Below are 14,096 nucleotides of genomic sequence, written 5' to 3' on the forward strand. Positions count from 1 at the left end.
CACGGGGGTAAAACAAAATATAAAAAAAACGTAGCCAACTGTGAAAATGCGTGTGTTGGCAAACGTTTACATTGAATGGGTGTTAATAAAAGATAAGATATGTATTTTTCAATTTTCTCGAGCTCTTTATAAGGGTGAGAGCACTGTCTGCTTTCCCACAGCCAGCCATTATTTCATAGGCAGTTTTCACTTTCAAAACGGGGCCCCCCGCAATAAACATTTTACCGCTCCGAGTGCTAATAGATATGCGTATAAAGCGCTTATCTGAGCGCTCATGTATATTCCGCAAAAACCCAATCTTAACTCTAAAGATTTATTGCCTTTGAATAGACAACTCAACTAAGCGGGCAATAATTATTTTTTAATTGCTGCAAAGCTTAGCTGCCCAACATGCTATGTATCTATAAGATACCATTTATTTGATTGATATGCATTGAGTCTGTAAATGCTATTAAATTGTCAAAATACGCTGTCCACATACATAAATTATAAAATAAAAATTAAAGAAAAAAAAAAAAACAAAAAAGGAGAAACATAACTCGATCATAAAAACGGCGCACAGTAGTAAAAATCTATTGTGGTTGACTCTATAGGGCCTCTGTCAAATTATGTTAAATAACCACAAAGCGCTGCGAAGATTGTATTATATATCACAAATAATTTTCTTTGTAATTTTAATTAAAAATATAAAGGAAAACTACATTTAGTAATATATGCATGTGTTTTTTTATGTGCTTGACTCTTATGCACACATTAAAAATACGAAATAAAACAACTTTTTTGAAATTTTTTATTTTTTTTGTCAATTTTTATTGAAAGAGCCGATCATAAATTTTATCATTATCGACTGTCGAGTCGGCGACAAAGTCTCGAAATTAAGGCCTCATTTGCATAAATTGTGCGCCTTCAACGGTGATTAACCGAGTAGTTTAACCACGGGAGTGAGGTGGGGAAATATTTCAAGTTTGTCACATAACTCAATTCCAGAAGAACTTCACCCTTTTGACAGGCATATTTTGACATTTTAATTATTGAGAGTGCGTGCCTTTCTGACTCGTCTACGTGCTTAATATGTGGGCAATTTAAAGCAGCTCAAATGCGTGCCTCGAATTTGGGATTTGAATTTGAAAAAACTCATAATATTCGATTTTGATTCGAATTTGTGTTTCTGCGTACGCTTCCTGTTCCCAAATACATTTCACAGGTTGGTTCAATGAACTGCCGAGCAATTTGTGTGCTGCCAGCTCATTTATTGTTCAATAAATGATCATTCGGGTATTGTTATTATGCATTTATTTCACACCTCTACGAAGCGAAAAGTATTATTAGTTTGTATTGATTTCTTATCTGGATTGGCTTAGCTTGCTCAAACACATTTTAACTTATAATAAAAATCGAAAAGCAATATTATATAATTTAATAGTTATAATCCAATAATAATAATAAAATAAAAGTTTTATTAGTTAATTTGTAAAATTTATTAAATTTTCTTGGTTTACTTTATATATAATTAAAAAAAATTTCTAAAATATCCTAAAAATTTCTACTATTTTTAACTTTAAAAATATTATGCTTTAAAAAAATAAAATAGCATTTTCTGTGCGACTAATTTCATATCGCTAGGCCCCGGCGAGATTCGAACTCACGATCTCCTGTTTACTAGACAGGCGCTTTAACCAACTAAGCCACGGCGCCTCTTGCAAGCATCGCGCAAAAAGTTCCATGACAAGCAGCACTGAGCGAACCACAAGTTTGCTCGTTTCGTGTTTTGAATAGGCGCTCTCGACTTCTGTCTCTCTCACTCGCTCTTGCTCACACCGTTGTTGTTTTTGTTGCTATTGCTGATTCGAGGGTTAAATTTAACACAGCAGCAGCGGACCATGGGAGCAGCACAAAAAAAAAAAAAAAAAAAAAAAAAAACAAGAATAAATGCCTGGAAATATGAATTTTGAGCGATTCGTTGTGCGACCCACATACATAATTCGAACTAAATTTGTTCATATGTATAACACATATGTATGTATATCGAAAAACAAAAAAATTAAAAAGAGATAAAAACAAGAAAAATTACTTATGTTAACTCGAGCTAAACAAATCGCTTTTTAAATGGGGCAAGCCAAGTGAAATGCAACACCAAACGCGACATTTGGACACACACAAAGTGAAAGGCTGTCACTAGCAGCGCCGCCTCTTCGGCCCCTTCTACAACGAACTCCCTCTACTTTTTCTAACAAATGAACAGAAGTGCTTAGCATATCATTTATTTTGTTTTTTTTTTTCATTTTTGTAGATACACATATATTTTTTTAAGGCGCAATTGCAATTATTCATGGCTTCGATTTTTGGACTTTAGCTGCGTGGAAATTATAAATCAAGCACAGGCTAACAATTTTCCTTTTTTTATCCGGCGGCAACTTTATAATTTCCGTGTTGCTGTAAATAAACGACCAGAAATGCATTTAACAAAAATGCCTCAATGTTGTTTGTTGCTCCAGTTTGTTTAGCTTAGCTGCAGCTAGAGATACGAATACAATAGATACATAGCTGCAACTACGGATACGCTGGGCCGTAAATCGTAAAAAGCTATTGAAACCAATTGTTATTTTATTTTTTTTTAATATTTTTTATAAAACTTTTTATTGCGCCGCCCTGGCGTCTGCTTATCTTTGACACAGTTTTAGCAAAAAGTTCTATGCAAGCGTTTGCCATAACCGACATTTTTACGCACTTACGCATATCACAAGTTTACGCCTACTTTCCATCAAGTTTTCTTGGAAAATGTCATGTAATATGATGCCCTAGTTCAATTTCCATTTGTCATAGCTCAAAACGTGCTCACATATTGCCAAAAGTTACCATCGTAAATATTTACTGGCGTCTTCTGCTGGCTGCCTGCCACAATTTCATCGACTTTTCCCAAGACATTTTGTTATTGCTTATGCGTATAGCAAGTTTTTTTCAATTTCCTTTAGACATGGCTCATAAAGTGCTCACATAAAAACTAGACAAATATGTTCTAGTTGGCAATACCCAACTAGGAAGTACCCTGAATCTTCTTGGTGGGGGCAGGTATAAAATGAAAGATAGTTGATCTGTATACACTTTTCTGTCTAGCTCGTGAATATAAAAGCTCTTTAAACATAAAATAATTGCTTAAAAAGCATTATTATTTCGATATCGATTTTTACCTATCGCTTTTAAACGATTCGATTATCGGAGGTGGACCTACGGTTAAATCTCCGAATTTTATAGGTTCTGAGATCCTTGCGGTAATACATTCGGACAGACGGATGGTCATGCGTTGAACAAATGGGCTATTAATGCTGATCAAGAATATATGAACTTTATGGAGTCGGGGATGCTTCCTTCTCCCTGTTAAATACATTTTCACGAGCCCAACTTACCCATTATAAATAATTTATAGTTATAAATATACTGTAATTTTTTGCTAGCGCCAACTGCGGACCAATCAGCGCGTCTTTATCCATGTAATTCATAGTCGATCATTACCGTAACATAAACAACTTTTAAAAGAAAACACACTCAGTGTTCGTTCACTTTCGTTTGGCGTCAAAAATCAATTTTTCGATCACTCAAGTGGGCACTCAATGGTTTTTAGCAGCAGCCAAAAATCAGATCTTCGAAGTGTATTCCGGCATTAACTCCCTGCAAGGCGCACTAATAATTTTTTTTATATATTTTTTTTTTGTACTTTTGGGCTGCTTTGATGATATCCGCATCTGCTCAGACTTCAATTGGTTCATAACAAGGTGCAGTTCAAGTATTTACAAAAATCTTGTTTATTAGGGACCAAGTGCATAAGGTTCATTGAACGTGTGTGTGTGCGTGTGTGTGTGTGTGTGTGTGGTTGTGTGTGTGTGTGTGGTTGTGCCGGCAACAAAGTGCTGACACACTTTGGCCAGGCAACACAACAGGCAACTGGGAATTGACAATCCGTTGCCGGGCGGGCGGTCCCTGCAGCCACACAAGTGGTTTGACCTTTACAATGTGCCTGAACTTGAAATTCACTTCGATTCAAGTGCGGCAATTTCAATTAACCTCCAAATATGCCATTTATAACCTCACTTTAGCCAGCAACGCCCCAGCTACAGTTGACAAATTTTGCACAGCAGTGGCGCTGCACGCTAAACTCTTGGGCTAGCTCTAGGCCATGATTAAGTACGAGTTCAAATACGTAGGGCGTACTTTGTCTGATTAAATGTTGTTTTTATTTATTTTTTATTGGTTTGGAATAGCTTTTTGATATACATGGCTTGTTTGGATAGCTGTAAGTGCGGGCTACATTTCTTTTTTATCTGTCCAAAACGTGGCTGCAATTTCTTTTGACAGCATTTAAAGTGTCGGACATTTAATTAACAGCTTTGACTGTGCCTGGATTGGGCTGAACTGGGTCTGGGCTTTGGGCACTTCACTGACATCCTGACACACTGGTTCTGGGTCGGCTAATCAAGCGGCTTTTGTGTGATTTTTTATTATATTTTTATTTCTTTTTTTTTTGTAAAGTCGCAGCTGGAAATTGATTGATAATTAATTAATACTTGTGCCCTGCTTTCTTTTCTTTTTAGCCATTCTGCAGCGCTCAACTGTGGATGTGGGTCGTATTAAGATACAAAGTGTGGCCACCTGCTTGTATCTGTGCATGGATGCTTGTGGCGCAGCCTATGCCTCGGTAAGTAAACAATGCAGTAGGATAGTAGTTACAGTTTAGACTCAGGATAACGCAGGAGATGCGAATATTTTTATTCCATTTCATTTCACATAATCTGATTCCATATATTTAAAATCTCTCTCGCTGTTTCTTTCTCTCTCGATTGCTGATCCTAGACCAGACCAATCCCATTTCATAACACAATATCTTATTTTATCCATTTTGATTTTTTATAATATTTATTCAATCCCGACTTCTATTTTCTTTTGGCTTTCCCCTTCTCTATCAATTCTTGGTCCTAGTTCCGCTTATGGCAATAAAATTCATCCCTTTTGTTAGTTTTTGCGTTTTGTAATTATTTTATAATTATTCATTAATAGCTTTTAATACGATTCAGTCCATTCTTTTCGCCTCGAGATTAGTCAAGGAAATATTTAGCTTATTGCTAAAAAATCAAGCTCTAATTTATAAGACAAAAAACGCCCATTTTTATAAATTTAATGTCCCAATCTTTCGAATATAAGAATATTATAAATTTAAATATCTAACCAAAAATCAATTCTAATCCCTCTCTTTCTCTCTAAGTCCTAGAATTTCCGACCCAATTATTTTGCACAAGGCGCCATTTGCCGCACAGATAATAAACTAAATTCTGATGGATTGTTTTCATTGTATTCGAAATTATGATTTCAATTACAATTATATGGCCTTATCGTCAACTGAAGCAGCAAATTTCGATAATGTCCAATAACAAAGACCCAAACAAACAAAAGATCCAGCCATAAATAACAACATTAAGTGCGTCGAGTGAAGTAAGCAACAACAAAAAGCCTCAAGGAGACAACAACAAACAGAGCACACCTAAAGATATCCCTATATCCTTTGTCCTTATATATATATACATTTTTTTTAGAGCATTCGAATGGGTTTTGGTTTCGGTTTGTTTTATTTTATATATTTGTTTTTTTTGGGGTGCGTCGTCAAGTGGCAAGTGAGCAGGGTCCTGGCGTGTCCTGTTGATAATTAATGTGACACTTTCTGGCCGACGACTTCCCGCTGCACTGCGCTTCGCATTTCTCACCGCATGGCGCCAAGCGGCGGCGGCATTGTTGTTGTTGTTGTTGTTGTAGTTGTTGCCGTTGTTTCGCTTTGATTACCATTGAGAATTTGAGTTTTGTCGTCGCCCTTTGACCTTATGCGCATGCAGCAGCCAAAATAGACGCGTTTGTGCCAATTCTGTCAGGCGAGGCGCGTTTTGTATCTGACAGATACAGATACATTTGCAGCCATAGCTGCAGATACTTGCTGTTGATTGATGCTCTTCTACGCGCAACGCGGCAACACTTTGCTCTGCCGTTGCGGCCCTTTGATGGCGCCGCATTTTTCAAGCATTTCACTAAGTTGGTCAAGTGGGCGTTGTATTTGGGCGGCTTTTTGTTTATTTTGGCGACCGTCCGCCAGAGTCTGTGCATTTCTAAAGAACCAGCCAGCGAAAGAATCAATCTCTCTCTGTCTCTCTGCCTTCTCGCTAAAATTTCATGATTTCCGCTCAAAGTTTCGAGCTGTGAATTGGAATTGGATTTGGTTTTTTTGTATTGGGCAACGGAAGTGGCTACAATTTGTATTGGCTGACTTACGCATTTCCGGCGTAACTTTAGATTGAGCGAGTTCTTTAATTTGTAATTTTAATTTCAATAATTTGTCACATGAATAATATTAATAAATAAGAAGTTTAAAGATTTATAGTTATTTTTTATGAAAAACAAATTTGTATTGTCAAAAGTTTGTTTTGTTTGTTTTGCTTTCTACTCCAAGCTTTTTTTTTATTACAATGAAGTTTTTCTTTCATTTCATTCTGAGCATCATTTTAAGAGTAGTTTTTACCGTTTATATTTCTTTTTGAAATTCCCAAGGAAGTGAATATGTCGTTTAGCTATTAGATGCGCATACCAAAAAAAAAATATATGTATATATATAACTTTTCTTTCTTAAAATCTTTCTTGTTTTATTTTAAAATTTTATGTTATTGAGAAATTTTGCAAATTTTATTAAAAATAAATTGTTTACAATTTTTAGAATCATTCATAGTTTTGTATAAATTTATTATTATTAATTTTATTATTATTATTATTTTTGTTACTATTATTATTATGATAATTCATTTATTAATATTATTATAATCAATATTATTATTATTAATATTATTGTAATTAATTATTTATCATAATTGTGTTATTAGTATTACTACTACTACTTATATTATTATTTTTCTTATTATCATAATCAATACAATTAGTATTATTTAATTTTATTGTTTAATTATTTGCTATATTATATTTATTATCTATTATTTAAATCATTAAAACGGAAATTATAGAATATATGTTATATTTCTTGATATTTAACAAATTGTCAAAAATTGTAAACCCTTTTCTAACGATTTATTTGAGTTATTTTTACTTTTTCTGAAAGAGCAGGTGCTAAGCAAAAAGTCCCCATGCATATAATTTAAATAGCTCATTTAAATATATATTTCCATTAAAGTCGCTTTCTCAGCAACTTTAAAATAGATTTTCGTGCAATTGCGAATTGTTTTCCTTTTTTGTAGTCCCCCGCATTCTGCTCTCCCCGCCTTAATGCATTTTGAAATGCCAGCAATGTTGCGATCTTGTGACCGTGTGGCAGCTGATTTGATTAGCTGACTAATGGGGCAGCTAATTGAAATCCCAAAACGTTTGCCAATTCATAATTTTGTTGGCAACCAAAAAAGAGAGGGATAGACAGAGAGAGGGAGAGACGGGCGTGAGTCAGCGTCTCGGCCAACGGTGTTGGCCAATTAAAATATTTTAGCCATAAGTATATAAATGTGATTATTAATTTGCATAATTTGAGCTGTGACTGGAATCTCTGAACAGGCAGTCAGAACAGACAAAAAGCCGACCGCCCGCGGTGCATCCACCACGGTGATCAATTAATGCCCAGTCATTCCTCCATTGCCAATGAATATGTTGCGGCATTATCATTGTTATGGTCCTGTTTAGCTGATAAAGTCGGGCCCAAAAGAATGTGGTTGGGCTTGAGTGGTACCGATTTTCTTTTCTTTTGGTTTTGTTGTAGGCGTGTGTCTAACACTGACCCTTGACCCTTTCCACCTGGCGCCAGCTTGATAAGCGGCAAGTGCTCAGCTAATGGCTTTTGATATGCCAGCAGACAACTTCATTTCCTTTCTAACTGCAATTTTCACTTAATTGAAGTCCAAAAATAGCCGGAAAATCTTCGGAAAGAATCATAAAAGACGCTGTATGGACGCGCCCTGCCACATTCTGTTGTCACTTATGTCAAAAACTGTTGTCTAGCCGCGGGCGTAGATGACCTTTGAAATGGCGTCAACATCTTTAACCGTATTTTGCAGACGTAAAGCGCCCCTTTTCGCATTTTGTTCACATTAACTCCCAACCCCACTTGATGCCTCATTTCATATCAAATTGGTGTAGCCGGCAGCCGGCGCGACATTTGGTCTGATTAATTTCTAAATTTAAGCGTCGACATTTGCCACATGGCACTTGGGTGAGTTTTCTTTGCTTTTTGTTTTGCTTGAGAAGAGTTTTTCGCTCTTTTGCTGGGCGCAACAATTTTAATTGCCTGACAAGCGAATTAATTCAATGTTGTTAATTGAATTTGATCCGCCGATGGGCAAACAACAAAGCGCTGCGGCGCATATAAAGGCAAGAGAGGCGCAGAGAGATCACAGCCGGGGCCTCAATCCTTTGTAGATGTTTTACATTTCTACCTAAACCATGAATAGTTGAAGTCTGCGACTTGTTTTGTTGTCCTTTTGTGCGGCTGTCATGTGATATTCATAAAGTAGGCAACTTTATGGTCAGCGTCACCGTCAGGGTCAGGGTCAGCGTCAGGCACAGTGTGCCGGAGTTTATCGATGGCCAACGCCGATAGCGAGCACATCCTGTGATAATGAGCACATTTATCTAACAGATACGCGTTCCTTTTAGATACAAAAGGCCACCGACAACAAGCAACACCCATTGCCAACTGTGTAGGTAGTCCTCAGGCATTTGGGCTTCTATTCCAATATGGTCATCTGGTGGGTTTTCTTGCTAAAGTTGGGCTTGTTGTTTGTTATGCATATGAGAAACCATCAACGCAGCCATTAGATAGTTGATGATCTCTATGATAGCAATTCAACGTTTTGTATAGGGATATTAAGTGCTTATAAAATGCACAAAAAAAAGCGTGTGATCTATATTTGAAGTCTGCAAGACAGTATGATAGACGCCTTAAACAGACATTTATTTCTTCCATAGCTGCTAAGAAACTGTAAAGTAAATTTTAAACGTACGTGCCTTAGCTGTTAACATGGCAGTAAATGACAAGACTTGCTAACATAGTACTTTTACCTAACATTTCGTTAACATAACGATAATTCTCTAAAGAGAGAATCTAAGCGTATTTATATGTTGTATATTTTATAGCCAAATAATTTAATTCTAGTTCTCAACTGTTACAGAAAGACTTCACCGACGACTGTGTCTTCAACGAGAATGTCGAGCTGCATAATTACAACACATACTCATCCACATACAACTCGAATTCGAGGCGAAAATTCTATTTGGCGCTAAATCGTTATGGTGCCCCGCGTCGCACACAAATTCCGGCCACCAGGACATTGGGCAAGCTGTCCACGTACACGAATGCGATCACCGAGACGGTGCCGCAGGAGCGCGTCGAGCAGCTGATAGCCAAGAATTTTGGGGCCAATCGCGTCCAGCATGGCGTGCGCCAACTCTGTGATACCGGCAAGCCGCTGATAGAGCTCATCGACGCGGCACACTTCACGCCGCGACCCAAATGCAGCAGCAGCAGTGGCAGTAGCAGCATTAGCAGCAGCAGTAGCAGCAGCAGTAGCAGCAGCAGTAGCAGCAGCAGCAGTAGTAGTAGCAGTGGTGTTCCTGTGCCTGAGTTCAGGTCCAGCAGCCTGCATAGTATTAGTAACAATAGTCAAAGCGACAACGGCCATATTAGCAGTAGCATTAACAGTAACAGTAGCACTAGCAGTAACATTAACAGTAGCATTAACGGTAACGGTAGCAATAGCAGTAAAATGAACCGGCCCAAGAAGAAAAAAAACCAGCGCAAGTGCCGGCCAAATGATGAAAATTGCCTGAAGCGGGTCGCGGCCGCCTCTGCAGGTGCGGGCGCGGGTGCTTTGCGCAAACGCGGCCCCAAGGGTCAAGGCGGCAAGAAGTCGCCTGGAGCGGCAACTGGCAAGCGCACACACGCAGCAGCAGGCGCCAACAAAGGCACACAGCAAAAGCCGCGGGCCCAGGGCAACGCGGGTGGCAAAAAAAAGCACCCCAAAGGCGTCAAGACGCGGCCCAATTCGGGTGGCAAAAAGCAGCGAGGAGGCAACGCGGGAAAACGCCTTGTTACAAAGAGGTTGCAGCGCTTGCTAGAGCTGAGCAGCACGACAACAACAACAACAGCGGCAACAACAACGAGCAGCAGTAGCAGCAGAATGGCCAGCAGCCTCGCAACGCCGAGTGACAGCTGGGAGAGCAGCTCGCCGCTGCCGGCGCTGGCTCTTAGCGAGACCAGCGATCGAGTCGAGCGCAATGTGCGCATGCCCCCAGCCAGCGCTGAGGAGGACCTGGACGAGGAGGAGCACGACAACGAGCCAGAGATGGACTCGGAGGAGGAGAACAGCGATGAGGATACACGCAGCTCCGCTGGAGACGATTCGCTCTACTACGATCAACTTGATTTGTGAGTTTGCCTAAAAACAAATTATAAATTTTATATAAACAAAAAACAAAAATCTATCCTAACTTTTCAAATTCTCAACTTTTTCAAAATTAAAAAAAAACAAAATTTTCAACTTATCAAATTTGTTTTGGCATATTATTTTTAATCTAATTGGCATTAATTTTTGATCTTACATTTCTCACATTTTGTACCGTTACGAAATTATTTTGACATCTAATTTATTTTTGGTTGTTTTCTTTTTTTTTTAAACATTAATATCTAATATTTTCTTCTATTTTCAAAATTTCTACTACTCGTTTTAATTGGTATTTATTAATATTTTGATATACTTTGTGGTATTTTGAAACGTACAAAGTGTGGAAAGTTGTTTAATTGATAATGAATTTGATTTATTTTGAAGGCATTTAAATGGAATTGCAAAGAAAACAAAATTATTGGGATTGTATGTAAACCCAGTATATGATTAAGAAATCGAGCAGGATCCTGTAAAAAGTTTGACTTGAATATGCGATATTGTAATTTGCAAGTTTTCAAACATACAAACGCACATGCACACACACACACACACACACACACACCAACAAACGAATTACACTGCACATTCATGCATACACAACATCACTCCTACACTTATGTATGTACATCATATAAATGACATCATAAGCCCAACGACTGTGGTTCAAAGAAGTATTTTTGATGCAGCTCACGAAATAATATTAATAGCTATCGATATGTTTTGCGTGCCTGCCTAAACAATGGAAACTATCAAGAAGCAGAAGAATATCAACAAAAATAAATGTATTAAGAACGGAGTCTCGAGTATTTTTTTTTTTTTTTTTGGGTTTTTATTTAAAGAACTTTTCCGTTGACACCGAACCATCAAGCAAATGTATAAAGCAAATATTAAATAGCACGGTCATATTATATTTTATTATAAATATTTTTTTTACTAGCCAAATATATTTGGTCATGCATTATTTTATTTATAGTTTACAGGCTATTTTTGAAATACTTGAGTCTCTGATAAAAAACTATTCAACAGATAACATGAATAATACTCAAAAATACGACCACTCAAAACCTAGAAAAGCTCAACCGTCATGCAAACTTGCAAAAGCAAAATATGTATTCCTTATAATAAATAATATTATAATATATGCCTTGTAATATATGATATATTATAATATTGTATAAAAACAACAAGAGTCTATTTGTATATGTAAAATGTGACAATTCGAATAGTTCGCATGCGAAATTTGTTTTGTAAATAGTTTTACGATTATGATACGTCAGTTGATTATAATTACCTATACCTACTATATATATATATGTATGCTTATATATATTCAATTTTATGTGGTATTGTCGAATTCGAACCTCGCTGCCTCTCAGTGCGTAGTTTAAGCCATGTATACCAATCTTAAGTGCGGCAACAACGAAAATTAATATAATCCCAAAAGCCATAAACGAAACAATGAAGCCAACGACAAAAGAAAAACTAAAAAAAAAAAATTAAAACAAAAACGGAGCTCACAAATCAATGAATTGTATTTTAATTAATAGTGTAGACTAACCTGTAATTATTTTATTTATTTGCTACGAATACGATAAATGTGCGTGAAATTAAATTATATACATTTAATTTAGAAATAATATACTTTTTAGGTTATTAATTTATTATATTTTACTTTACAAAAAAATAACAACATTTATTTATACATTTTGCCTATTAAGTTTTATCTTAAAACTGTAGACTAACAAATTTTTTAGCTATACATAAATTTACGCATTAAAAATTCTACAATTATTGTGCTGCAACGCAATGAAAACAGCATGAAAAACAAAATATTGCAACTAAAAATAAAAAAAAAAAATAAAATTAAAATTATACAAAAATTAATATGAACAATTTGTTTTTGCAACTTAGTGGAAACGAGCATAAATAAAAAACAGAAAATAATTTTTGAATGGTAAGCGTGGCGTAGTTAGAAAAAAGTATTTAAAATGTAATATAACATGTTTTAGTTGGGTTTAGCATTGTTTACTTGCATGGTTTTTAAAAATTCTTAAATATTTAATTAATTTTGGCATTTGCACTTAACAAACACACAAAAATGAAATGCAAACTACAAAATTCCATAATAATATTTGACTTTTGGCATGCAATTCATTTTTATGCCCAAAAAAAAAACGAAAACAAAAACAAATCTCTAAATTACCCCATCCCAAAAATCTTATTTAATACATTTTCTATGCACTTACAGCCTCCAATTGTTGTTCCTACAGCTGCTGCTGATTATGCTCTGGCTATAGCCGAGTACCGCCCTCTGAGTTGGTTAACTGGAATATACAAGTATATACAAGTATATACAAGGAATATACAAGTATATAGACGTACCACCGAAACGCACAAGCTATAGTTCCTGATCTAATTTATAGGCCTAAGTTTTTATTCAAAATTGTGTATATATATATACTTACTATCAAACCTTAAGTATAGTTATTAGATATTGGCACCTTTTGTTTAGCTTAAACACAATTTCTATTATTTAAGACTGAACACTATGAAATTATAAGAGAGAAAATGGATATTCAAACCGCATGAAATAAATTATACTATGCTTAAAACATTCTAAAAATATGAATGAGCGTTTAATTTTTTCATTTATTTTTTCTTTGGGTTAATCTTTTAAACGCTCCATAGATGTTTCGTGCCCGAGCCACTTAGTTTGCTAAAAATGTATGCGTTTTGCTGCTTATTTTTTTGGACCAGTAAAACTCTCGGCAGCCTCCAAGGCGGAACGTTCAGTTTTTGATACCCTGAACCCATTAAAAATGGGTATAAGGGTATATTGTATATGTGCGAAAGCCAAATGTTTGTAAGAAGGAAGCATCTCCGACCCCATAAAGTATATATATTCTTGATCAGTAGCAATAGCCGAGTCGATATAGCCATGTCCGTCTGTATGTCCATCCGTCCGTCCGTCCGTATGTATGAACGCTAGGATCTCAGAACCTATAAGAGCTAGAGACTTGAGCTTGAAATTTTAGATGTAGGTGCTCCTAGTTCCCGCGCAGATCGAGTTTGTTTCCGATAATCGATAACTTACTCCGTTTGGTAAATAATATGAGCTAGAGTCACCAAATTTGACATATAGCTTCTAAAATAGAATATATATATGCATTTGATGTTGGAAGAAGAGGGTTCAGGGTATCTCCTAGTCGGGAGCTCTCGACTAGAACCTCTTACTTGTTTATTCTATAAACAAGCAGCGGGCGGTGGGCAAACTATTTGTTGTTTTAATTGAACTTCACTAAATGTAGCAGTTTTTCTCTAACTATATTTTAGGCACTGTTTGTTGGTTCTTATATGCCATCTTTATGTGATTTATTTGGCATGGAATACGAGCAGCTGGCAGCCAGGTATTATCAGCAACTGCGAGAGAGATAGATACAGCAGACACTATCTCTGTTAAGTAATCTCTCATTCTTTCTCTGTCAGACGACTGTCAAAGACCTTTTGCCGTAATAGCCTGACGCTAGCACGTGTGGCAACAGGCAAGATCATGTGGTGTGCGAGCAGCTGGTGCAATTGCTATTGCGAAAAATAACGCATACGTAGCGTGTGCTATAATTGAATAAATAA

The 14,096-nt window shown here is 36.4% G+C and overlaps 1 protein-coding gene and 1 non-coding gene across 2 annotated transcripts in view; one reads left to right on the top strand and one right to left on the bottom strand.

Annotated features, from left to right (window-relative positions):
- LOC115763723 (myb-like protein A) overlaps nt 1–13,033 on the top strand; it is a 47,984-nt gene extending 34,951 nt beyond the window's left edge. Inside the window, exons 2-4 of the mRNA XM_030706417.1 lie at nt 4,587–4,690; nt 9,195–10,450; nt 12,715–13,033. Coding sequence (XP_030562277.1) covers nt 4,587–4,690; nt 9,195–10,450; nt 12,715–12,763 — 1,409 coding nt within the window. The 3' untranslated portion in view covers nt 12,764–13,033. The remainder of the gene's footprint in view (nt 1–4,586; nt 4,691–9,194; nt 10,451–12,714) is intronic.
- Trnat-agu lies at nt 1,622–1,695 on the bottom strand. The gene has a single exon. It is a non-coding gene; the product is annotated as a tRNA-Thr (tRNA).
- Nucleotides 13,034–14,096: the final 1,063 nt, after the last annotated feature.

This window comes from Drosophila novamexicana, unplaced genomic scaffold (genome assembly GCF_003285875.2).
Source record: "Drosophila novamexicana strain 15010-1031.04,08,12 unplaced genomic scaffold, DnovRS2.1 tig00000770-arrow-pilon, whole genome shotgun sequence".
NCBI classification, from domain to species: domain Eukaryota; kingdom Metazoa; phylum Arthropoda; class Insecta; order Diptera; family Drosophilidae; genus Drosophila; species Drosophila novamexicana.